The sequence below is a fragment of the Zosterops lateralis genome, assembly GCF_965231275.1.
Source record: "Zosterops lateralis genome assembly, chromosome: Z".
Lineage (NCBI taxonomy): Eukaryota > Metazoa > Chordata > Aves > Passeriformes > Zosteropidae > Zosterops > Zosterops lateralis.
Window position 1 is genome coordinate 58098418 of NC_139800.1, and position 27583 is coordinate 58126000.

Genomic DNA, 27583 nt, shown 5'->3' on the forward strand with positions numbered 1-27583 from the left:
ATTGCTTTTAATAAGATTGATGCTAGATCGGAATCAGTATATTTGAAAGGCTGCTATTCAGGAAAGAGACACTAGAGTGCAGTGTAGCCTTTAAAGTGCTCTTACAGTGGAGTGGCCTCAGGAGGTCAGAAGAGAACATTGTCTGCACACGGACTTTTTTGTATGGTTTTATAATGTTGAACTATACTGAAGTTTTCTTTGTGTATAAAAAACAACTCCATTCTTCTACCATCTATGGCAGTAATGAAGATTATTCTAGAATACTTTAATTAAGATTCTATTTAATATTTAACCATTTTCATAATACAATTTATTCATCATATGAAGCACCATTAACTGTATTTTTGCTTGCATTCAGTTGAAGATAAACGACAGAATCTTTCTTTTAACAGGAGTGTATATTCTTTAAAGGAGTTTTGTCTGATAGACATTATCTACTTCTGTGTTAATGCTAAATATTATTTAGAAAGGAGGTTCTGTTGTGTGTTCTGTTTTACCGTAATAAATTATAACAGTACCTTCATTTAATAGGGTAGGGGGTTTTTTTAATTTTTGAAAGGAATAAAGGTTAAATTCTTGGCTGGAAGTGACAGAGTATAGCATTGTTTTGTGGATTGAGAGACACAAGGACTTAGCTCTTTTAACTTCTGAAATATGTGTGGGTGCTGAACCTGCTTTCATTAAAAATCAATGACAGAATTCCCTTGACTTCATTTGGTACAGAAGTGAGCTTTTAATTTAACTCCCTTTTTATTTTCTGCTTGTTTCAAACTGGGATTCAGACTTACTTTTGTTATTAAAAAATAAAGTATACATTTCATTAGGTTCTATGTTTAAAGCACTATATAATGAAGTTGCACAGGAAACCTAAATTCAAATATGAAAAGACCTCTTGCTTTTGTGGTGATAGAAAGGGCAGTTTTATTGAAATTTGGTCAGTGTTTTTTAAAGACACTGTTGCTCATTTTATTAAAACTTAAAACTGAAAAAAACTCTACATAGAAATTTGGTGTTAGAAGTTTTTATTCTTGCCTGCTTAGAGTTTTGCAATGTTACCCTTAATGATAAGTTATAACATCCTTTTTTGATCAAGAAACAACAAGCAATGACAAACAATAACAAAACAACAGTGCAGGGATATTTTAGGTGAATTTAACTTGAGATTTATAGACTTCATTTACTTCGGTTGCTGTTTGAACACCTCACTGCACCCGAAATGTACTGTCAGTGGCTGCTGTTAGCAGTGTCTTAATCTCAGTTTCCCTGTCTCACTGCAGTGTTAATTATGAGCCTTTATTATACATGAGTGATAAAGAACCTGTGTTCCCTCACACCAAGCTACTCGATTGAGAAAAAGAGGAGGAGTCAGCCGCAGATTCTGAGTGTCATCTGTGGAGAGGTTCTTTGTGCAGGTGCACAAGGGACTATCAAGCCTAGCAGGCCCAAGATGCTGGTGCTGTATTGTTGGATTTTCTTTTTCTCTGCTTCTTTTTCTTACTTGGATTGGTGGGTTCCTCTATTCCCTGGGAATTTCTGGAGTTTTTCATTAGATGTTTTGGTTACACAGTTTTTCTGCTTAGTCTTTTCTTTGCATCTAAACTTGTGAAACAGATTGGGAATTATTAGATGGCAGTGTAAGGCTTGAGCTTAACTTCTTAATGTCTTAATGACACACTTTAAATGCCATTACTGCTTCACCTTCTTCAACAAATTTAAAGCTCTGTTAGCTGTCTGGCATCAAGCTTGTCAGGGTGCCAGGTATTTTGCCAGACAGTAGAGCCAAGATGCATGAAAATGTCAACAATCTCAGGCTCATTAGTTTTTGGCTTTCCTGGCCTTTCTCTAATGCCTGCAGTGCTGCATAAGCTAAATGCTATTTTATTTATTTACTCCTATTAGTTCCAGTGGAAACCACAGCCAACTTTAATGTAAACAGTTAAGCTGTTGAAAGAACGTTCTCCTATTGATTTGTTAATTTAAGTTATTTACAAGGAAAGCTGCCTGCCAAAGTATTTTTCCCTGTAATAAGTTCAGAAAATGATACAGTGTGGATATTTTGTTCTTTTCCTCTTCCTATCTTTTCTCTTTTAAAGCACTAGAAGATATTTGTTGTATTGGATATGTTTTGATTAGGCTTGTAAAGCTGTGATGAACATTCCAGGCTGAAAAAAAAATCCCCAAATGAACTTGTTTGTCCTTTATTTGTGATTTAATTGGTCAGGCAGAAAGCTTATTTGCCTTGGGAAATGGACACCTGAGAACACAGCACAACTTAAAAGCCTTCAATAAGATTCATGCTGCCTTTGTCCACATTTTTGAAATATATTGATTTTTGTCTGTATACATTCAGCATAGAAATATGCAAAAGATTACTTATTAAAGATGGCGTGCTGTACTAAAGAATCTACTAATTTTGTTGGATAGCCTGTTGCTTCCTATCGTAGTGTCAAAGTCTAAAGAAAATGTCCAAATTAATTTAAAATTCTTCCAGTATAATTACATGTCACTGTAGTGCTACAGACTTCTCCATAAAAGCCACTTCACCCATAATTGGTAATTCTCTAGATACTGTGTCTTGGATATGTGCTGCTACTCATCATCCTGATGATGAGGTTAAACATTTCTTGTACTATTTACTTAGTGTTGAAAAACACTGAAAAATATGGTGCTACAAAATAATAGAAGTTTTTGTAATGATACATAAGCTATTAGATACTTGGAAGAAAAAATTCCTTTAATAATTTTGGATATTTTTACAGATATGCATTTTCTAAAGAGAAATATATGTATGTATGTATGTATGTTTATTTGCCTAATTTTTGGAGAACTGCACTAACTGACATAATTTTTCAAAAAAATAGGAAGGTTTTCCTTAATGAAAACTGAGAGCTTGTTATGAGCTAGGTGACTGCTCCTGTCCCTTACTTCTGGAAAGTTGCCTTTTTAGTCGTAAATCTACCACACCAGTTGAACTTCGACTGAAAGTCATTACAAGCTGATAGTTGTTTGGTGCTGAAGAAGAAATGAGTTGGTGATGTAAATCCCAATTCTAGTAGCTGGCTATCAACAGCTGAAAACTCAGCTGTTTTTGAGATAGGTTTGTTGCCTTTTTTTTTTTTTTTTTTTTTTTTTCCAGTAAGAGCTCAGAATATAATTCCTGGAATATATTGGGTTCCTCTGAAAATAAATGTTAAAATGGAACCACATACAATCTCTAGTCTAGTTTTCAATACTTACCTTGCTGAGCTTTATGGTCTCCTGCTGACTGTAGGAGCTGGATAATGGTCTATTGCTTCCTTTTTTTTTAATAGTGAATTGTGTCAGCAAACCATACTCAGAGCAAATGGGTCAGACATCAGGTTCTGTGGTGGAGAGCTAAACAATGAATAACAGGTGCCTAGGGATCATCATAAATACAAGGCACCTGTAGAGTGATATTTATGGCTGATAGGAATAGTGGTTTTGTGATTTTCTGAACTAAAAAGCGTATCTTCATGCCTTAGTAACTTTTGACAATGGACATCTTTTTTATTGCTGTAAATTTCTCCCCTACCCATTATGTGATACAACGTAACTGTTCATGAAACAGATGTAAATACTTGTTTCTTTTTGTCCTTAGTCTCTACTGGTATTCCTTGATGACTCTGTGAATTAACTACCTTATTTTTTGTTCAGGTTTTTCTTTTCTGTCCAGTGCTCTGGCCAGAGGCCCAACATTGTTTTGAATTTACAAGAAAGCAAAGTTTTCAAATTGATAGACTATGATAGAAAATCACGGTTTTGCACAAGAGGCTGTAGTTAGAGTGGAAAACAGAAAAAGAGATGTATCATGTACCATACCATGTAGGAGGGAGCAGGAGAACTACTGAGAGTTGGTGCCAAGAAATCTGAGTGCTAGGAAATAGTTCTGTGATCTCCTCGCTGCTCACTAGTAGTGCGTGCTTTGTTGAGAGGCAGGTGGGTGACTCTGTCTCCCTGTCCCCCTTCTGTATTTTTTCTCTGAAACATCTCTGACTCCATCCCATTGCCTTCTCCTACTGCTGCATCCCTTGAGTCTGTTAGTTCCAGTGGGATACCAGGTCAGTTCAAAGGCAGTATTTGTCTAAAAATACTGCATTGCTTTTTGAATGCCGCTGTTACATATCATGCCTCTTTATACTGTGACCAAGTTTGCTGTGTTGATGGTACCTCATGGCAAGGAGAACAGATGCTATGTTTTATCAGCCGTACAACTATCAGAAAAGTGCTCTGGAAATGAACTTGTTGAATACAATGGTAACTTCTCTTTAATTGTTTGATTTTGTGATCTTGTTGGTTTGGAAATTTGCAGTGCTGCCTTAAATGTCTTCTGGTACAAAATGCTAAATTTAATCTGGCATATTTTAATTAATTTAATATTTAGTACTTCAGTGGCTTTTCTTGAAACTAGTCAGAAAAGTTTTGGAACATGTACCAGAATACATTACAGGTTTAAAGTATAAAAGGAGCTAGATCTATAAGTTAAAAGAGATAAAATAAGGTTTAAATTAGATCTTAGGAATAAATTCTTTGCTCTAAGGGTAGCAAGGCACTGGAACAATTATCCCAGAGGAGCTGTGGGTGACCCATCTCTGGGAGTGTTCAGCGCCAGAACAGGGCTTTGAGCAACTTGATCTACTGGAAGGTGCCCCTAACCATGTCAAGGGAGTTGGAATGAGATGATCTTGAAAATCTTTTCCAACTCAGGTAATTTTGCTGTTGATCCACTGATACTGTTGGTCTAAATGAGTGTTTCTAGGAGGATACCTTTTTTTTGGCTGGCACTCTGGAGCAGTAAAATGAGGAAGCTGATAGTGGTGTATGGAGCCCTGATAGTCAAACTTAGGGGCTCAAGGTGTTTGGCACAGTGCACATTTGATACGCGTTGGAAAATGATCTGCAAAATGGAGAGACACCAAATGACTCCACAGCTTTTCTAGGATAGCTGTGGTAGAAATTATTATATGAATTAGAACAAGTATTCTAGATTTCACGTCAGCTGAGTTAGTTTATTTCTGTGTTCTATTGCTTAAAGTTGCTGTCTTTATTGTGTTGAAAAGGTTACAAACCTTTTGTACATGATAACTAAATTTTCTTTACATAGTGCATTTTTGTTGCACTTTGTTGCAAAATAGATGATTCATATTGTTGGGTAGCATGGAAACAAGTTTTTTCCCATTATTGTGTGTAATCTTTTCTTTGAAAAGAAGGTTTTCACTGTGATTTGTATTAGGTGTTTCTCCTGTGCACACATATTTAAGTGAATGTTTTTACTCAGGGAACAAAGATATGTTCCATTAAATTTACTGGTTGCACCATTAAAAGGCTAAAATACCAAAACAAAACCAACCCATACACCTGTTTTATTTATTTGTAACTTCTTGTGGGAAACAAAACTTCAGCAGTATGCCTTTTTTGTTTGTTTGTTATGTTTTGTTTCCTTCTTTCTTTGCCAGGAAGCTGGTGTTACACAGATTATCAAATGGAAGAGGAAGTGTTTTATTATTGTTCTTGATTCTCCCTTCACCTGTGTTTCTGATACTGTGTTTTATGTCGCTATTGACTCCTAATGAAATTTGTAAGGATTTAATTTTAAATTTTTATGCCTCACGACCAGTGAGTTTCTAAGTCTTTTGAAAGAGATGGGAGGAAGAAATGGGAAGTGTAATGCAGTAAAGTTGGAGTAACCTTCTATGCCTGATTTTTCTCAGGAAACCCTATTAAAACTAAGGCTTTAAATTTTGCTTAAGTAAAGAATATCCAAAATAAGCCTAGACGAAACCTAGACAGTGCCAATGACATGAAAAATTACCCCAGGTTTTGATCGGGCCTCTCCAGCACTCAGAATGCACACCAGAGGTTTGTGTAGTGTCGTAATAATGTTCTGTGTTTAATTATTTCATCCTTTCTTAGTAACGCTTTTCAACTGATCTGCATTTTTGAGAACTGCCTGGCATTAAAGCCGCTGTTTTCACAGGAGTATTTATTGAAAGCATATGCATAACTTTATACATATCTATACATAAGGTCTACTTATCTATGTATAATCCACTTTTTCTTTTATGTTCCCTCTATAGGTATAGTGCTTAAGGTGGACAATGCAAAATGTCATCTTAAATCAATTTTTAGTTTAACATAAATGTAGCAAAAAAATAACATTAGTTTTCAAACTTTTAGAAATAAATGGGCTTCTCCTTTTAAACTTCCCACACACAGCTTTGTAAAATTCCTGAATGTTGTTTTAACGCATGGGTGTAATGGATTTGTGTCAGTATAAAACATGCATAAAAGCATTAGTATAAAACAAACATATGGTAACTTTATGGTTTTTCTGCAGATTTCTCAGGTGTGTTTTGGCCTTGAAGACCTTGGTGTTTTGACAAAAACAGTAGAGAAATCTAATTTACTTGAAGCAGCCATTTCTGTTTTGGCAGGCATGTTTTTTTGAAAATATAGTCTGGGCCCTGACATTGGAAGTATGTGTTGTGACATGAATATGTTGCTACAAGTGTTAGTAGTTAAAAATCGTCATCTTCTGCCTTATTTTAATATTGGAAGCATTGTTTCTAGAACTGTGTTTGGCACTCTCAATCTCTGTATATTTCCATACAAATTTCTACAAATGCTGAACATAAAACTAACTTTGTTAGTTTTTGCTTGCTTTGGGTTTAAATTCTTGAATAACCTACCTGTAGTTTTCTGAGTATGGGTGTATGAGTATACTCACTTGCATTCACAGAATGATGCTTGTTCTCAGAGAAAGATTTTGGAAATGTAGCAAGATAAAATTCAGTTCTGAAGCAAGTGAGGATGTATTTGCAGTAAAATAATATAGACAGTTGGAAAGAGTTTCAGAATTAGCTCACTATTTTCCAGGCTACAGCATATTTACTTTTAGAGTATCTCTGCCCAGAAACAAGAATTGCACTAAACCTGACACCATAGTCCACTGTCCAGATTCAGTTCTGCTGGAAGATAGACTTAATGTTATTCTGAGTATCATTAATTTAGATACAAATAATGGAAAGAAAGCTATGAAGTCAATACATGTGCGTGGCTGTGTTTTTCATCTGGAACACTCTTGCAAGATATGGAATGATTATTTCTTTTTCTTTTAGTCATTCCATTGTGGTGAGTTACTTCCTCATGAGTTTTTAGATTAGAAAAGCTGTATTGAAAAACAAGGAAGAATCCACTTGGGTAGCTTTGAATTGTACTGAAATTGCATACGGGGGAATAATACAACAAAAATTATCCTCCTTAAAATCCTAATCCCCACCCACAAACCCTTCGCTTGATATTCTGAACACTACTGCTCATGACTAGAGCTGATTGCTACTTTGACTTCCAGAAATGAGAAAGCTGATGTTCAGTGTTAAAGAAGTTCCTGGTGCTGCTCCTTCTCTTCCGTAACATTAGCTGTGTATGTAGGGCGAGACTAAAACAGCAACTTTAAACAAAAGAAAAAGACCAAATGCCTTTTCAGGCTAGGTGGCCTTTCTCAGAGCAAAAGCAGCTTTTGTGGGGGTGGAACAGAACTTGGTTTGTTCTGCAGTGCTTCCTGTCCCACAGATGTAGGCTGCTAGGTAATGTTGGTTTCATGAAGGAATAATGTTGAGGTTTTTTTGTCTCACAAATAACTGTTAGGTTCCAAAGTAAAATTACAGAAGTGAATCTTGTGCCCTCAGGATGGGGTTGTAAAAGCATGTATTCAACATAATTAGGTACCTAATTGGGTGCTTAAAGTTAAGTGATGTATATGCATATGTAAGTAATAAAATTATATGAGGAAATTCTTTATTTGTCCTAGTCTGTGCTCTGCTCCCTACAGATCAAATTATAGGCAGAATTTATTTTCCAGCTATTTGAAAATACTTACTTTCCAGGTAATTTCCTTCTTTTTATTTGGGTTTGCTTATTTTTTTTTCTAGTGAGATTAACAAAGCTTAAAAAACTATCTGTGAAAAATCCAACCCACTGTGGAAAATACAAAAAAGTGTATACCAAAGGGAGACTTGAAAGTAAGTAAGTTATAGCTAGTGGAATTTGTTATAATTAAACACCCTGAGGTCAGAAATTGCTGGAAGCTCTTTCTGTGTGCTTACAGGAGGTAATGAAAGTGTAGCTCATGGGATTGAAGTCAACAGCTAACTGTTTTGGAACAGCTTGCTTTAGTGGATTTTCATGCTTTCCTCTCCCTTCAGCAGAAAATGTCATAATGGGGAGAACTTTAACAACTTATCTTGTAAGTGAAACCAGCTGTTGGAGTGAACGGGCTATTGAGGAGAGACCAAGGAATCACACTTTGTACACACACCTGATTTTCTGATATACCTGGTGATCAAAAAGAGGATGAACTTTGACTTAACAATCAGGACACCAACAATCAGGCAACCAACAGCCTCTGCAGTATTTGTTGCTTCTAGCAACAAATCTGTCAAAACAGAAACTTCTGTTTAAATTGCTCACATATGAGAATGTTTGAGAAAAAGGCAAAGGTATTGCACTGGAGAACAGCCCAGGTTGTTTTCAGTTGTTTTCAGTTCATTCACATTGAAGGTCCCTTGGGGAGCCCACTGAATAGTCAGGTTACTGAGTGCTTAATTTTAGGCCCAAACCCTGGCCATTAATACAAACAGAATGTGCCAAATTTTTGCAGCATTAGTGGCAGGAAAATGCCAAGTACTAAAAGGAAAGCCGGACAGCAGGCTACTGGAACAGTACACCAGAAGAGTGTATCAGAATAATTTCCAGTTTGTCATTAGGCTGGTTTATTGTCTGTGAGCTTTTTAGTCTAAATATTTAACATTAGTTTTTCCTAGTGCTTATTTTGAGAAGAACCAATTCCTTGTCTTGCATCAACATTCCCCACATCCTTACTTTGGCTTTAGGCTGGTGTTAGGTAACCTTTAATTGTATGTCCTGTGGAGAAGGGAATAGTCTCTGTGCCTCAGTAGTTGGGTCTTGAAGTACAGGTTTTAAATCAGCACAGGCTGTCAACTGATAAAGAGGAGCTTATCAGTTCTTACTGCCTTTTTATAATGCTGCCATTTACTATTAAATATTAATGTTTGAATGGGAAACAGTTGTACTGGTGTGGATCACTGTAAGATTACTTAGTTTATCTGTCTGGGTGTGTGCTCTTGTGAAAAGGCAAATTCATTCTCAGTCAGGCTCATCATGAATTTAATCTGAACCTGTCTTCAGAATTCACTTATTTGAATCACATCTGCTGCAGTGAATCATTGCTTACTATCTCTCTTGTGTATGAAATGTTAACAGTAAAGGTTACGAAGAGAGTGCAGGTGAAATTCTCCTCCAAGTCCCTTTCACTGCTGAAAATACCAGCTTTGTATTTTTTAAGCATATAGAGTTTTATTTGCAGAGATGGTGTGATTTTAATTGATGAATACATGTAGTAATTTCACTATTAAGAAATTCTTCATTTTTCTAAGTAGTTGAATAATGTACGTGAGGAGCTAGAGTGACCTGTATCCATGCACATGAATATGTGTTCTAGAATGAATTCTGGAGTGACAGTTCAATTTCTCTGGGAACAACTTCAAACTTACTTCTTTGCTTCTGTTTATTCTTGATCATTCAGCACATCAGTTTCATACTAAGCATAAGATAATTTCTTTAGATATTGTTCTTCAGCTAATCATTTCAGCAGCTCAAGACAGTGAACCAAAGATTTTTAAAAAAAAATTTTTTTTTGGACTTAGATTAGATGTTCCTGATAGGGATTTTTCTGTTTTCATTCTATAGGTCTGCTACATATTTCAACATAGATGGAATTAAAAAATATTAGAGCATGTCTGGGGTTTCATGTGTGTATACTTCTAAAATGTTATATTCTAATCAATCATTATAAATATTATATAAATTGTAAATATTGTATGTTCTATTATAGCTTGTCATATTGTTGACACTAACTTGTTAGGAAAGCAGTAACAGACATGTCTAATAAGGATATGGATGCTAGTAAGCTGTTCATCTTGAAGGTGACAGAATTTTTAGAGTGCTTTAACCCTAACCAAACCACAGAAAGTATCTGAACACTGTTCTCAAAGTGCTGTTTCAATGAAAGTCTTGCCTCTTTATTTTTAGAAGTGAAAAGAGTTTCAAACAGAAAATTGTATGAGGTTTAATACATTGTGGTTAGGGGAAGTTATTAAAGAATGCGATATGTATGCGTGCAATGGATTTATATTTTCCTTCACAAACTGCTGATTGTTTTTATTGTTCTCTCACTCTCTTTTGCCATGTAGCCGTCCTCAGAAGGTGTGTCTGTGTCCTTTCCTGCCTGTACATCCACTAAAGGTCTCCACCTGCTTGTATATTATTCAGCATCCAGCAGAGGTGAGTAAGGCTGTGGTGACTGTGGGACTTGAGCTCAAATCTTAATGCAACAAATAGTAGGCAGGAGGAAACATCCGTGCTGTCAGCTCATTGTCATGCTTCGACCCCAGTCGTCAGTGAGTACCACATAGTACTGCAGTACTTGCCCCTCTGCCAGATGGGATGGGAATGAGAAGCAGAGGGAGAAAAGGTAAAGCTTTCTGTGAGAGAGATAAGAACAGTTTAATAAATTAAACAAAGTGAAATATAGTAGTAGTAGTAGTAGTAGTACTAAAACTACTAATATTAATAATAATAGCAAGCAATGCATGATACAATGTTCACCATCTGCTGGTGCCCAATCCATCCCTGAGCAGCAATTGGCAGGTCCTGGCCATCCCCAGTTTAAATATTGGGCATGATATTCTGTGTGAAATATCTGTATTTAGCCGGTTTGAGTCATCTGACCTGGACATGCTCCCTCAAGATTTCTTATGCAGGTCCTCACTGGCCTCAAGTGTGAGACACTTGAAAAGTCCTTGGCTTAGGGTAAACACTACTTAACACACTGATGTTTTCAATGTTGCAATCAACATTATTCTCATCCTGGATCCAAAAAACAACGTTTTATCAGCTACTAGGAAAAAATTAATTATATCCCCACCAAAACCAGGGCAATCATATAATGATTTTTCTTTTTAAACTTTGTGACTAAATGCCATTTCATTTGAGTTGCTGTATTTGTTGTTCAGTTCTTTTGGATTATCTTCTGAAATAACACCTTTTTTCTGTAATTCCATGCGTGCAAGGTGTCTCAACTGTATAGTCCTACCAGAACTGAAATCTACTTGCCTTTGTACAAAATTTAAGCATGAAATAACATTATTATTAAATAACATTAAGTAACATAATGGCACGTAGTATGATTTGTGAGGTATCCTGTGCAAGGCCAGGAGATGGACTCAATGATCCTCATGGGTCCATTCCGAGTATTCTGTGATTCTATGAACAGTCTCTCACAGAGGTGCTTAGAGTTGAGCCCTGGAGAAATGTATTGATTAAAGCAGTGATTTTTTATTGATGTCAGTATTCTGTTAAAAATATGAATTAGACTATTTATCTTAGTGATGACCTTAGCTGTTTCCCCTATGAAAAACTACAGTTCAGCTTCAGAACAGAATGTTTTGGTTTACCAATAGGAAAACATACATTGATGTTTTTCTCTTTGGTTGACAGTGTCCTATGGATGTGGATCATAAGGCATTTAGAAATTGTACCACAGTTACACAGGTCTGGGTAGATGGTGTGTCTGCGAATTACACTGTGGAATTCAGAAAACTACTCTCTTGGTCCAGCTGTTTGCTTGATATTACACAGTTGCTCAATCAACATGCAAAGAGTAATTTCCTGGAGGAATTTAAGCCAAATACAAAAAAATCCAATTTAAAACAAGTATTCTCTTGCAGGGAAATAAAACAGAAGCCATGACATATTTGGGCCCTGAAAGGGAAAACTGATTTTTAATGGACTGTGTATAATAGGAATATTCTTCCATTACTTCTTATTTCAAAAGTGCCTAAATATATGCTGAAGTCACTTGCTGGAAAAAATAAGTTTAAAAATATGCCAGAGATACTGAATTGGCATTTTAATTGTTTTGAATTTCTTGTTTCATGGTGGAAGATATTAGAAAAAGTTTGCAGATTTTTCTAGATTTAATACACCATTCCTGTGTCTGTCTGGAAGGCTATCTACAATTTTTTATTATTTAGCAATCACAACATCTGTCTGTTACAATGGAATGCAAGTTTTTCCATTACTCCATATTATGTAATAATAATTCATACAATAAATTATCATTGGAAGACAACTATGGTAACTATCCAACTACATGAGGGCCCTTGGCTTATAAGAGATAAGTCTTATTAAATGGTGGGAAGCTAAGAACATCATACACGTACACAATAATCTTTGGAGATGTTATCTTAGTTGGTCACAGGTGGTGTCTTCAATTGCATAACTGTAGAGGCATATGTGACGAAGGTAAGTTGTTCCCTTTGCTTGTAGCTGCTCATACTCAAAACACAATCACTCTTGAAGGCAAATGAGCCTTCTGGACTGTATCTGATCCTTCAGTCTGCCCTTGCATTACAGATACACTCTAACAGTCCATTTCAAAAATATCCCATTAAACTAACCAGGTAGAGAATGTCTTTCCCGTGCTGCACGTCAGTCATAACTGTCGTCCCCCATGTGCTTCATTGCTGGCCTTGGAAGTCTGCAGTCCATTGAAGTAAGCCTTCAACTGTGGTCACATGATGCTAATGAGACTGATACTGAGACAAAATAGTAATGTAGAAAGTCAGGAAAAACGTTTCTTGTGCTCTGATTAGTGTGACTAATGTCTTCACATTTATGTTATCCAGAGGCCAAGCTGCCAGGTAGACCTGTGAATGTATCAGGTATTGTGAAGGGGAGACGAATCACTTATTGTAGAACAGTGGATCACATGTGAGAAATCGTACTGTCAGACTTCCATTTTGCATAATAGCTACGTGAATTATATAGATTTTTATTTGTGAAGGAATCCAAGGATAATATGGCATTCTGTGTCAAGGTGTAAGTACTTGTTCTCAGTGTTATTGTACCATTGCTCATCATGAGTATAATTTAAAAACTAAAAATATAGAAACCTAGCATTCAGACTAGTGCAAAGGTAGTGGAGTTATTTGCTCAGTCTGATATATTTTTCTTCTTTGCATATAGGTAAATATATATATATATATATATATATATGCAGATAAAATAATTTTGTCGTTTTTCCTTTTTCATGCATGCTGTTGTGATCCATAGGTCAGTGGCATAGCTAGGTGTACCTGTAAAAACCCCTTTTTTGTCCTACCTTTGCCTTCGATTATTCTTGAAGTGATTGCAAGTAGGATGTAGGCTATTATGTACTTTTCAAAACCTGAGTGATGTGTGTAACTTGGGACAGAACCCCAAAGCATAGCAGAGGTGTCTGTTTAAATTTCTTGTTTCCTGCCTTTCTTCCTGTAAGAATTTTCCATGTTAACTATCTGAGAAGAAAATTTAGACTGTTTATTTAATGATTCTGTATATTAATCTAAAGCCAGTCATTTTCTTTGAATTGGTCATTATAATACCTCTTCCATGTAGTATTTCTTAGTGAACAGTAAGAAATGTGAGAGGGAAATTCTTTCTGCTTGCCCTAAAAATTCATAAGCAAACATGAAGGAAATATATACCAGTTGGCTTTAATAAATATTTGTATTAGTTTGAACTGTTGTTTCGTTAGATAGATAATGCTCTGGTAACCAAAATTACCACAAATTCCCAGAAAACAAAATAACCACAATGCAAAAGTAAATTGCCTTGAGTCTGGCAGGAAGTTAGCTTTTTATGCTGCAGCTCTCAGAGATCTGTGCCTCCAGTATTTGGACTACTGCTTAGCAGTGCTCACACAGCATCAAGGCCATGCCTGAAAGACTGCCTTCAAAGGCCAGTAGCATGGGGATGGGCAAGAGGTTGCAGGGCGTGTAGCCAGAACAGCTAAGCCTGGCTGACCAGGGGGATATTCCATACCATATGACAACGCAGTAAGAGCTGGGGAAATTGGGCGGCAAATGGCATCTGTCATTGAGGCTTGTGTAGGAACTTCTACATGTGCTGAGGCCTTATTTCCCAGGAAGTGGCTGCACTTGCTGATGGGAAATGGAGAATAAAATATATTTATTTTCCTTTGTGTCTGCCCATGGCCTTTTCAACCCACAAGTTCATTTACATCTTATTTCCCGACCCCATTCCACTGAGAATGGAGAGTGGCTGGTGGGCACCAGGAGGCCAGCCTTTTCTCAATTCCTTTCAGCTTTGCATTTTATGCTTTAGCTTCCATTTTTTTTTTTTAATTGGAAAAATCTGTTTCCTGTGTTGGTAAGATAATGTATTTCTTTGATATGACAGGTAATTTTCAAGTAAGGATATAACATTAGAGAGAGCAGTTTAATAACTTTCTCCTGACTGATGACAGCTCTTTTGGTTTTGCTTATCAGAGACAAATAGTTGATTTTCTTCCCGTTCCTTTATTACCACTTCTTAAATTATTATGAAGAAGGGAGGCCTCCAACTACTGAATTGGAATATTGTTTAATTATGATAAAATGAAGACAAATAATATGGTACCACTGTCGATGGCGTATTCTGCTTTGCTGAGGTAGAAGAAATTGATGGCAGTTTGAAGAATACTTGTCTCTCCCATTGCTGGCACTTCACTCCCAAGTTACTTTGATCATCACCTGTCCCTTGGAGACCTCATGCTGCTGCTGCCTTGAAAAATGGTGGTGGATGTAGCAGGACAACTACACCTTCAACTCCATGATGTTTTATTTTTAGAGGATCAGTAGATAAGGTTCAGAAAAAGCAAAATTAATAAAAGTTTTAGGCAACAGTAATAAGTCTTCACAAAACTATTTTAACTATACTTTGGTAGCAAGACAGTGTGAGAGTGCAGGCAGCTGCACATTGATATTTGTGGAAGTAAACATATGGCAAGAATGAGTTAATCAGGCCTCATGTGTTCACAAATACTGTGTTGTTGAGATATGGCTCTTAAATCAAAAGGCAGACCAAACCTTACCCCCCTACCTCTCGGTTTCATTAATTAATCTGGTGGTTTAGGGACTGATGTTTGGATGTTCATTATCTGAATCCTGACACATTCAGGATGAGAATATTGTATGAACTAATTTATTTTACTGGGTTTAGGGCTTTTGTGATCTTACCTGAGATCTAGTGTCTTACCTCCTGCTAGATTTAGCTAATAACCTTCTTTTGTTCATCTTATGAGAAATAAAGAAACTGAAACTTCCATTTTTGGTGTTGGCTTGCTGTCTTCACTAAGTGCAAGATGAAACTATGCCTTTGCTTCCTTGATGGGAAAACAAAATTTGACATCTCACAAACTGATCTCAAATTGTACTAATCATTGTCTAGACGAAAGTTAATTGTGAGCTCTGCTAAATGAAGCACAGAAATGCTCTGTTTGAGGTTTGCTTCAGCTGCCATTATTTCCTTCTTCCACTATTTTCTGATGCCTTGCTTCAACACAGCTCTCTTTAGTGCTCTTTGAGAAATGAAGAGCCCCTGCTCCCCAGCCAGGCATGGTGGTCACCTTCCTCATTTGTGGCACAAAGATGTATACAAGTGCTTGGTCACCACAGCCTGAATGGCAGGAGACAGGGTCTTTGTGGCAGTGTAGGTGTCATTGTCCAGGCTACTCGGAAATGAAGTGACAGCAGAATGTTTGTGTTTCACACTCTCTGTTCTCATGCAGCCCATACTTTTTTTTAAAAAATCATCTGTTTGTGGAAATTGAGCCCTACCTTAGATTTCTACTGATCCTGATACTATTACGTTAATGCTGGTGCTTTTTTTTGCCCACTGTTTATTATTCTGTGATTTTCTCTGAAGTTTGGTTACTGCTTTCTATACTGATAGCCTTGTTCAGATTTATGATGGTAATCATAGATTAGTTGAGACTAAGCTCAATACTGTCAATCAAAACAATATAATTTGAAGCATCAAGATTTTGTTTTTCCTGAAGATTTTTTGTCTTGTTACCTCCTAAATGTTTTCTCTATCTGTAGCCAACAGAATTTGACAGGAAATGAAAACATTAACAATTCATTGAAGCCTTTCTTGATTTTGTTCAAAAGTAACTTTTCTTTTTTTACAGGAAAGTCGAGTGTTAAGAACGGTACCTTTGCTGGCAGCTTGTCTCCCTCCAGAAAAATGTAAAATTTTGGTTGGTCGACGTTTTAATGAAGACAGGTGAGAAGGATTGCCCGTCCATTTTTTGGTTCTCTGTAAATTATAGGAATATATCTTTCAGTGTCTTTTTAATAGTCAACAGTGTTCTTAATTTTTATTTCAAGTGCACACTCACTTTTGATATAAGCTTCTGATTTCCAAAGGTAGTCAGAAACACTTGATATTCTTCCCTGAGGTTATATTCTCAATTCTGTGCTCTTGGAGTCTTCAGATGGCTACTTTCAAACTCTTAACTGTTTTCAGTTCTGTTCTTTGCTAATACTAGGTCTGTCTTGCTATTCTGTTTTGTTCTTTCTTGATTTGCCTTACCTGACTTACCATTTGGTGTCAGGGAAGTAAAACTAATAGTTTTTACTTAAGTGTGTAAAATGAGAAATCAGCCTTGTGGTGAGAAACTCTTAAAATCTGAAAAAAATATATCACTTTCTTCTCCCTCTTAAAATTAATCATAAGAAAGCATGGCTTTCAGAACTTTTAATTTTTTTTTTCTAATATTCTTGGAAAAGATTGCTTTCCCATATAGCATCTTTAATCTTCATTAGATGAAGCGAAACTTTAGAAACCAGGTCTTGGTACAAATGTCGGTGAAGTTTAACCACATACATTTTCAGAAATCACGAATACTTACAAAGGAAATTAGTTCTCAAATTGAGGTGAATTCTTAGAGGAAATTCTCAGTAGAGTTCAGTGTACAAAAATGTTGGAAGGTAATACAGAATGAGGATTACAAATCTTTGTGCTGCCTGTATTTTAACTAGAAAACATTAAAAATACATTACTTTTCTTTCAGTCTAATATGATAAAAACTCTAATATTTATCTGAAAGGTTCTAGGATAGTTATCTGGAAGGTTCTAGGCTACAGGGAAATTTTACTCCCTTCATGTTAAACCTGAAAATGAAGCAAGTTTTCAAACTGATACACATCAGGTATGTGTATCTGTCAATGCATGTCTGCACCTAGTAAATCTTTGAATTCTTTTAGAATTGATGATTACAGTATTAAAGTTGCTTCCGGTTTGAATTCAGAAGTGTTTCTCTAAACTAGAGAATCCTTTTTAGGTCAAAACCTCTCGTAGATCTCAGCCTCAAATTCTGTTAGATTTTTTTTGCTGCAAACCACACTGGAGGTAGTGATAGAAACAAACATGGTGATTTCAAGAAACATATTAGGTTCATATGAATTTTGGTGGTTTGTCTTACCCAGGTGTGGGGTTAAAACTCGAAACTTTCAGCATCTGCAGTGTGCCTGTGGATGTGAGGCTGTTGAAATTGAGAGTGCTCAGTCATTGACTTTATGCCCACCTTCTTGGGAAGAGAAAGGAAGAGTGATGGAAAAGAGTTATTTTCCAGCTTTGCAATGTGTTATTTCCTAGCTATAAATGCATTCTGTCTATGTTTTAAGCAATATTCCTTCCTTGTGAAAAAAAAGGAACAGGCATTTTGCAGACTTGAAGAAACATCTCAGTGTTTACTGTAAATGGGAAGGGCTGTACTGGTCCCTGATCTTCTATTTTAGGGTGAAAGTCTCTTCTAATGAGACTTCTAAAGCCTCACAAATTTCAGTGCTTCATCTTATATTTTATAACACATTAAACTAAACAGGACTTGTTTGTTTTCTGTATTTCTTAAAAGCCATGCTGTCTGTAAGCAGTTTGGTACCTACTGTACAGGCAACTTAACCTTGCTCCTTGTTGGGGTAAGACTTGTGTCTTTGTTTTGAAGAAATGTCTCTATTTGAAGAAATAAATGATTACAGAATGCTTGTGGATATATTTTAGAAGTATCATTGTTTTGAAGCACATTAAGGCCATACCTTTGCTTTTTGTTGATGTTGTCTGATACTGTTTCTGTCCTTTGCTGCTGCCACCAGAAGTGTGTGGTTTGAAAGGGTATAAACCAGTGTAACTCAATATCTCTGCTGTCATTGACCTTGCATGTGGACAGTGCCTGCAGATGGAAGCATGATGTGGTGCACACATTCTTTCTCTGCATACATGTAGAACCCTACCATGCAGCAGACCTGGCCAAGTGATAACTTGGATGGTTGCCCATACTCTTGTAAATAGTCATAATAGAATGGTAGTAGAAATATTTGTATTATTGAGGGATCCAGCAGCTCTTGGCAACAGCTCTGAAAACTTAGAACAGTTCAAGACAACTTCTGTGAGCATAAGTAATTGTCACTACAGATTTGAGTGAAAAGTAAGCCATATGCAGCAGCTGATTTTCTTTGGAAGTTTCCATCGCAGCAGCTCTGGCAGTGGCCTACCACACCCCCAGCTGTGAATACATAGCTGGCAGAAGTCTGCTGTTAAGGGGAAGTGTTCATACCTTCTCATCTGAGTAGCTCTTAGTTCCCATTGCTTGAAGGGGAAAGCAAATTTGCTGTCCAGCTATATCTCGGTTATTTTTCCTATGGTTTGTAAACAGCATGCAAAATGTATGAGGAGAACAAAGGGATTTTATAAGGAGCTCCAGAATAACTGGGCATGACCGGAATGAAAGTGTAAGATTTAGATTTCCAGTGGTTATGACAGTAAGACTGGAAATCAGGATTTTAACTTTTTTTGGTGTTTTGATAAAAGAGTAAACATAAAGCACTTTTTTGTTTTTGTTTTGTTTACAATTTCCTCTACTCAGTTCCTTCTTGGGTACACTTTTTTCATGTAGTTGAAAACTGACACACAAATTGTATAGATTACATTTATCTTATTCTTGGTGTGCCTATATTGCAGAAAAGCTAAAGAACCAACCTTGGAAAGTCTTCCCAGAACTTGATATCTTCAACATATAATTGACACAATAATGGTAAAGATGAGAAGGACTTAATGCAGTTTTTAAAGAGCTAATATGTGATTTTTCCTAGTATTCTCTATACTTTCTGTAATCTGGCATTTTAATTCTCCTGCAAATATGAGGTGTTTCCATGGTGACTTGCCTTATCAGATGGCATTTCTCAAATCAAACATCAGTTCCATTGGTTATCTGGATTTTTTTACCCCGAATACTCAAAGACTTTAACTCTGACCCTTTTTTTGGTATTGATTACATTAATGTCTCATACTGAGATTTCTTTGATGTACTAAAATGATTAAGCTAGAAGTGAACATTTTGGCATGAGTACTCAGAGCATGGTGGTATTGTAAAAAAAACATTTTTGTGAGTTGTTAATATTTACTGTTTTCTTTCCTTCAATGAAAATTGAATGTTATTGTTAGTATATGTGATATGGTGAGCAAGGGGAGTTGAAATATACAAAAGCATGGGGGAGAACAGAGGGGTTGCTAGGGCATTTGTTGTCTCAATTCAATTAAACGATTACTTATTCCTGAATAGGTAGTTAAGGTATAATATATATGGTGGATATACACTGTGCAGTATGGTTTTCTGAAACTGCAATTACAAAAGCATTTACATTTATTTGAAGGACGTCTATTAAAATGCTCTCTATAAAGATACAGAAAGTCAAAAAAGTGGAGTGTAGCAGTGTGGGCAAAGAAAAGTGCTCATGTCTTTTCCCTGCATTGTTTGTAGACTTGTATCTAACAACTGCAGTATATTTGAGCAGTATATTTGCTATTCTCTACGGAAATGTTAGGGCAAAGCCAGATATAGTCTCTTGTGCATGAATAAAATACAATTTATTGGATTAATGCTCTTTTTAAGCTACTAAAAATTTTTGTAGGCAATTGTTTTTGTGTAATAATACTGATCCACTCAGCAGTGATTTTGGGCATATACTGAATAGAGATCACAACTGTATCTAATCTGTCTAACCTGTCAAAAAATCTGAATTATTTTGATACCAGAGTTTTATAAACAACCTTGTTGCTATAGTTTTTAAGTTTCATTTTAAATTGTTTTGACTATTTGGATGGGGTGATTTTGCCTTTATTTTACTTTTCTGAAAAGGTAATCTAATGCTCAAGCCTTCCCTCGTTGCAAATATTCACACTTTGGTGATTCTGGATGCTATGATAAAAATTATAGATTCTAATAAAGCAACACTTACAAAACAACAGATGCAAATATTTCTACATCCATCCACCACTGTTATTTAGGACAATGTGGGGACAATTACAAATTTATCTGCATTGCTTTCTGAAATCAAACTACGCAAAGTGCTGGATTCTGCACCTGGGATGGGATAACTCTGGCTCTATGTATGTACTGGAGAATGAGATGCTGGGGAGCAGCACCGTGGAAAGGTTTCTTGGGGTCCTGGTTGCTGGTGAGTTGAACATGAGCCAGCAGTGCCCTGGCAGCCAGAAGGGCCACCATGTCCTGGGGTGCATCAGGGACAGCATCGCCAAATGGGCAAGGGAGGGGATTGTCCTGCTTTGCTCTGAGCTGGGGCACCCTCACTTTGCATATTGTGTGTGGTTTTGGACACCACAATATAAATGATGTTGAGCTGTTAGAGCATGTCCAAAGGAGAGCAATGAGCATGATGAACAGCCTTGAGGGAAAGCTGTACAAGGAGCAGGTGAAGTCGCTTGATCTGTTCAGCCTGGATAAATGGAGACAGGGGAGACCTCACTGCAGTTACAACTTCTTGTGAGGGAAAGAGGAGGGGCAGACACTGATCTCTTCTTTCTTGTGACCAGCAACAGGACCCAAGGGAGTGGCCTGAAGTTGTCCCAGGGGATGTTTAGGTTAGATACCAGGATAAGGTTTTTCAGCCTAAGGGTGGTTGGGTGCCAGAACAGATTCACAAAGGAAGCGGTCACAGCACCAAGCCTGTCTGAGTTCAGTAAGCATTTGCTCAATACTCTCAGGCACATGGTGTGACTCTTGGGGTGTCCTGAACAGGAACAGGAATTGAGTCAATGATCCTCATGGGTCCCTGCAATTCAGCATATTCTATGATTCTATGAAATTTCAGTATATTTGCCATCCCACTTGCAGTTCAGTATAGATCAGAAATTAAATGGACCACTTGGAAAAATGTGTAGCTTCACTTTCAAAGTAATGAAGTGCAACTTATTTCTGTTGATTTTATAAAGCTGGTTAAGGTAATTATATACAACAGATATGTCACTTTCTAGTGCTTGTTCACAAAGAATTCTTACTATGTCAAATAGCAACTAACCAAGTTTTACCACTTAGCAAATACTGTAAGACTATTTACAGGTTGTAGTTCTTTATTCAGGTGACTCGTTTTGTGAGTTTTTTTCTGTGCTTTGTGTACGTTTGGTATCATTATGCTATCAAACAAAATTTACACATTTTTGCCCCGTACCTCAATCAAGAATGACTAGATATAGGCAGAGATCATCAGCCTGTCACAGCTTTTGTTCATTCTGTGTGTGAAAGTAATTAGTTCTGGCTAACGGATCATGTGCTGATTTCCATCTGAAACTGTACTTTACCATATCAAATTTCAGATTTCTCAATATAATTTAGATAACATTTTCTCTGGCTATTTTTTCTTTGAATACTATAGACTTCAGCTTTGCAGTCAATTCATAGCAATTCCTTTCTGCCAGTCCTTCCTCCTCACACTTTTCCTATCCCTCAGTGTGTGTGCTCTCCAGAGGCTGCAGTGCCTTTCTGGGCATAGTCACAGGAAAGACATAACTCTTGCAGCTTACTCACTCTCTGCCAAAACCTTGATATGAACCCAACACAGCATATGTCACATATGGGAAGACCTCACTCTCTACAACTACCTGAAAAGAGGTTATAGAGAGGTGGATGTTGGTTTCTTCTGTGTACTATCAAGCAACAGACAAAACAAGAAGAAATAAATCTTAATGATGCGCTTCAATGAGAGGTTTAGATTGGAAAATTTCTTCACCAAAAGGACTGTCAGGTAGTGGAACAGGCTGCCCAGGAAAGTGGTTGAGTCACCATCCCAGGAGGTATTTAAAAGACCTGTAGATAGTGAGTTTGGGGATATGGTTTAGTGGTGGACTTGGCAATGTTAAGTGTCCAGTTGGACTTGATTGTCTTTGAGGTCCTTTCCAATGTAAACAATTCTATGATGATTCTTGTGTTAATGTTTCTGTTCTTAAAGATTATACTTTACATGAAAGAAAAGTAGATACATGATAAAAAAGTAGATAAAACAGATGCACTCTTGCTACGTGTCTCTTATGCTTCAGTCTTGATACTAAGGGCCTTTTTCTGAATGTGGAAATGACAGAGGACAGTTACCTTTATTTTGATCCATTTTATTACCTGATGGGAATAATTACATTATAGGAATTATGACAGTCTGCAGTCTTCCAAGCAGTTCTAAGTACTGAAGAGAGGCAAAGGCGCCTGCTTATAACTAAGGTGAAATAGTAAAAATGATAAGAAAAACTTAGAAGTATTCATTTAAATAAAGAACAGATGCTTTTTTTTGTAGAAAGAGCCTGATGGTTCTCAAAACATAATACATTAGCATCTGTTCTTTATTAGTAGTATTGTTTGCTAATAAATGGTGGTGTTGTACTTTTAAATTTTGAATGCTTGCCTTTCACACTGGATCCATGTTGAATTAAAAACACTTAGAGAGTTTGAGAGGAGCTGAGTACATGTGTCATGAAAATGTTTATGTACAAAAATGGGATTATGTTTAAATTACACATTTCAAGAGCTTGCATCCTGGAAATAATGAAATACTACTTAAGTACAATAATGAGATTGGATATTTAGATGTGAATGAAACATCTGAATAGTTCTGCTTAGCAGAGATTGTTGTCATACTAAATGGATTATAAAGGCCTGCAATACCTGCTGCATACTAAAATTAAAATGGATTTATAAGAGAAGCAAGTATTGCAACTATTGCTCTTATGGAGCTCAAGACCAGAATTGTATTTTACAGCCTAACTTTTAAATTGTGTAATCTGTTTGAGCTTTACATTAGCTGCTGGCCATGTCAAGCAGATTTAAAAAAAATTGTATTGATGTATTTATAGAAAGAGAAATTTATTATCTTCAGACCGATCTTACTTTTCATTATTGCAGTAAGAATCTTACCTGGACTGAAGTAAATTACTACAACTGTAAATGATACAGATTACTTTGTCTTGGGAATTCCAACATTTTCTGAAGTCTGCAAGTCTACAAGTATTGCAAAATGCCAATGAAAGTATTGGAAATGTCATGGTGTCTGTATAAAGGAATTTTGTTCATCACAGTCTTCTTTAGAGAGGATATTCCTTCAATTACTTGAAGTCATTCTGTTTTGAGGAAAAGAGCAACTAAAGGTCATAATTGCCTATCGATATTCATTACAGATGTACTATGGAATTACAGGATACCAGCCTGAAGAGGGACTTCAAGGATCATCTGGTCCAAACTTTTTTTAGCAAAAACATTGTCTAGACAAGATGGCTAAACTTGTTCAGCCAAGTCTTAAGTGTCTGGTGTTGGGGAGGTCATGGAGGTAATCCTTGGTGGGAATTAAAGGGATGGAAAGACTAGGAGAGTTGAGATTATTCATCCTGGAAAATAGATGGGCTAATTGCAGCCTTCTAGTACCGGAAGGGAGCCTACTAGATGGATAGAGGGAGACTACTTATTTAGTGATGGAATAAGGGGGAATGGATTCAAACTGAAAGAAAGCAGGTTTAGATTAAATATTAAGAAGAAATTCTTTACTTTGAAGGTGGTGAAGCACTGAGACAGATTGCCCAGAGAAGCTGTGGAGGCCCTGTCTCTGGATATGTTCCAGACCAGGTTGGATGGGGCTCTGAGGAGCTTGGTCTAGTGGAAGGTGTTCCAGCTTGTGGCTAGCATGTTGGAATTGGGATGATGTTTAAGGTGCCTTCCAACCTAAGGCATTCTATGATTTAGTGATGATTCCATGATCCTTGGATGAGTATGCATTGAAAACCACTGTTTTCAAGTGAATTGTATTTTGAAGACTAAAACGTCGGTTTTGGCATTCATAATATGAACTTAAAGTGCTTCATAATCAATATGGGTTTGGATTAGTTTTAAGAATGCATTTTTTTTTAATCTCCTAAGAGTATTAATGATTTAAGATCTCTCAGGATAGTTTTCTCTTTGAAGACTCAAGGTTCTCAAGGCAAAAATGAAAATAATGACCTTTCCGATTGAGGTGATTCTAAAGACTATGTGATAATACTGCTGAAATGAGTTCCAGACAAATAATGCAGTCATTGTTATGGGACTAGACTTTCCTTGGGTTCTCCCCTACCAGTCTACTTGACTACTCCTCTCTGGTGAGACCCTATTTGGAGTACTGTGTCCACCTCTGGAGCCCTTAACACAGAAAAGATATGGATATGTTGGAAAGAGGAAGGCTGTGAAGATGATCAGAGGGCTGGACACATCTCTTACAGGAAAGGCTGAGAGTCAGAATTGTTCAGTCTGGAGAAAGAAGGCTCCAAGGGAGATTTATTGAAGCCTCTCAGTACCTAAATGGGGTTTCAAGAAAGAGGGGATGAGAAGGACTTGTGCAAGGTCTAGGACAAGGGAAATGGCTTTAAACTGAAAGATTAGATTAGATACTAGGAATAAATTCTGAACCCTTTTGGGGGTGAGGCATGGAAACAAGTTGACTACAGAAGCTGTGGCTGCCCAACTCTGAAGTGTTCGAGGCCAGACTAGTTTAGGCTTGGGACAATGTTTTTCACAGATTTTTATAGACTAAGACAGTGGTGTCCTGCAAAAACTTGAGGAATTTCCATGTGCATTAACTGTACACTTCATAGACAGTAGTTACTCCTGTGATACCATTGACAAATGTAGAAGCCAACAGGAAGGAAGAAGAAAGTGTAAAAATATGGGAACTATAACTGTAGTGGTTAGTGTAAGTCATAATTTTAAAACCCAAAAAAACAATGGAAATTACAACATTTTCAAAAGTGTTCTGTAGGTATGGACCATGAATTGCTAATATTCTCTATTATAGAAGTTTAAAAATGGGATAATTGCAGTAATTTTATGCCAAGTGAACACAGTTTTCTAGAATACATATATTTAATTTTGTTAAATGATTAAAATGTCTTTGGCTTCAGTATACATTAGAATAGTGATTAAGCAGTGGAAAAGATATGATATATTACTTTATTTAGTTTTCATTGATTACTTTTGTGTTTTTTTTAATTGTTTACACTTAGAAGCTGGGGGAAAACCAACAGCTTCTGATGTGTTGGAAGAAGAAAGTGAGAGATGAGAAAGGGACATTTTTAGTGAAATTTTGTGGAGATAAGTGGAAGCTAATGTCTGAAAGAATGTGTATGACATGAGAACGTTCAATAATTAATTTAATTTTGTGTTTCTGTGCTTTGAAGGTATCCTGAATTAGCAACTGTGTGCAGAAATCCCAATACTCTAATTTTGTATCCTGGAGCTGAAGCAACCAATTTGGAAGAAGTAGCAGTGATGTCTTCTAGTCCACCTGTTATGATCATCATTGATGGAACATGGAGTCAGGCTAAAGATATATTTTACAAAAATTCTCTCTTCCGCCTTCCCAAGCAGGTGAGTTATAAATTGTAAAATAAAAGTTCTAAATTTGTCTAATAGATGCTTGCTTCTGATCACTCAGATGGGAGTGGTTTTCTGAGGATGTAACCAGCTAATGAGAAAGACAGCTTGAGCAATTGTTTAAGAAATCTGTAAGATTGTAAGAAAGATGATTGTAAATATTGAGAGTTTCCTCTTTCTTGAAATAATTTTTCTGTTTTTGAGCTAGTATATGTAACTTATAATGAATCATTGTTTTGGAATTTTGAAAACTAATTTGTGTAGATGTTAGGATACACAGATTGAAATAAACACTTCTTGATTAAAATAAGCATTTCTTTTCCCCTGCGTAAGTATTTTACATTGTAGAAATAGGAAAGCTGGAAGTTGAATTTTGTAGCCTCTTAGGAAAGGGTCACATTCTTCTCATGTGTGGTCTCCATATAGAAAACTCTGTCTCAGGTAACATGTGACAAATACTGTCCATTTGACTGTATGCACAATAATTTTGTGTCTATATCTTAAGTATTTTCATCAGACTAGGATTGTTTGGCTACATGTAATTTTTTGACAAAACTCCCATTTTTATTCAGAGACATTACTGAAAGTGTAGTTCAGAAGAAGTATTAATACTAGCAGTTTTACTAGTGGAAAAAGAATTCCTTTCATCATTGGATCGTAATTAGTATCCCTGAGGCTTTTAAAATGTTTATTTTATTAAAATAATTGGCAGCAAACATGAATTATTTTACGTACAAGTAATGCTTTTAAAATTATTAAATCCTGCCTAAGGCAAATTGGAACTGATAAAGACTTTGAAGTGATAGAACAAGTAAAAAATAATGTAATGAAAATATACTAAGATACTACACGAAAAAGCTCTTGGAAAATTGAGCAGTAGTATTGACTATGATGCATGAAACAAAATTAATAAATATGAAAATAATTAATATATATTTCAAAAAATCCATAATACTCATTTTGTTACTTTACTTTAGATTTATTTTACTCTTGCATTAGATTTCACTAAGATATTAAAATGTATATGCACTACAAGAAATAAAAAGCCATTTCATATTTACAAATGTGTTGCTACCGTAGGAGGTTATTACACCAGAGAGATTAGATATAAATCATATCTACATGTGGTTTTATAGACACATAATTTATCCATAACTGTTTTCTGTATGTTAAGATGTTTTGTACAAAATTTCCTAGCTGTAGGAGCAAATGTTGGTATAGGATGTTAAATTATAAACCTCTGTACGTGAACATGGATAAAAACATGTGAAGACATGACAGCCAAGGGAGATAGTTTTCTGGATGGAAGTTGATAACTGAGTACTGCCCTCCCTTCCTGCAAGTGGGCACCTCTGTACAGGGTGTGAGATGTTGCAGAAGTGAACGACTAGATATGGTTTGACTCCGGGGTGAGTCCCAGACTTCCTTTTTGAGAAAGTTCAGAGGCATTGATTTATGAAACAGTGATGCAAAGGATCATACTTCAAGGTCTAGAGAAAAACAGTAGACAGCAGGAATATAAAAAACATTCTTACAAGATTTGCTTCTTTGTGCATACTTGAATTCTGTATTGCATCGATTGCAGTCTTTAACAGTTGGAGCTATTAATCAATACTCTACTTATCTCGTGGGGGTGTGGTGCATTTTTCAGGAACCCGTGTCCCATTTCTGGCCAACTCTGGCACTGAACTCACAGTGAAAGATCTGGTTCCGTATGCTGAGATACATCCCCGATCCTGTGGGTTCTTGCCTTTGGCAGAAGCATGAGCAATGGCAAAGAAGAGGAGAGGACTCTTGTGAGGAATTCAACTGGGGTTTATTAGCCCTTACGGACTTGTTCACACCCAGGGAGGGAACCCACAAAAGAGTTTTCTCTCTTGTACAGCACCTTAAGTATCGGGGTGGGGAAACGGGAAGGGGACG

General features: G+C 36.4%; 1 protein-coding gene across 1 annotated transcript in view; it reads left to right on the plus strand.

Moving 5' to 3' along the window:
- The window catches only part of DTWD2 (DTW domain containing 2), a gene marked incomplete at its 5' end in the record, with an annotated part of 72456 nt that overhangs the window by 14506 nt on the left and 30367 nt on the right, over positions 1-27583 (plus strand). The window contains 3 exons of the mRNA XM_083883606.1: positions 10290-10380; positions 16112-16206; positions 25465-25654. Of these exons, the coding sequence (XP_083739732.1) occupies positions 10290-10380; positions 16112-16206; positions 25465-25654 (376 nt within the window). The remainder of the gene's footprint in view (positions 1-10289; positions 10381-16111; positions 16207-25464; positions 25655-27583) is intronic.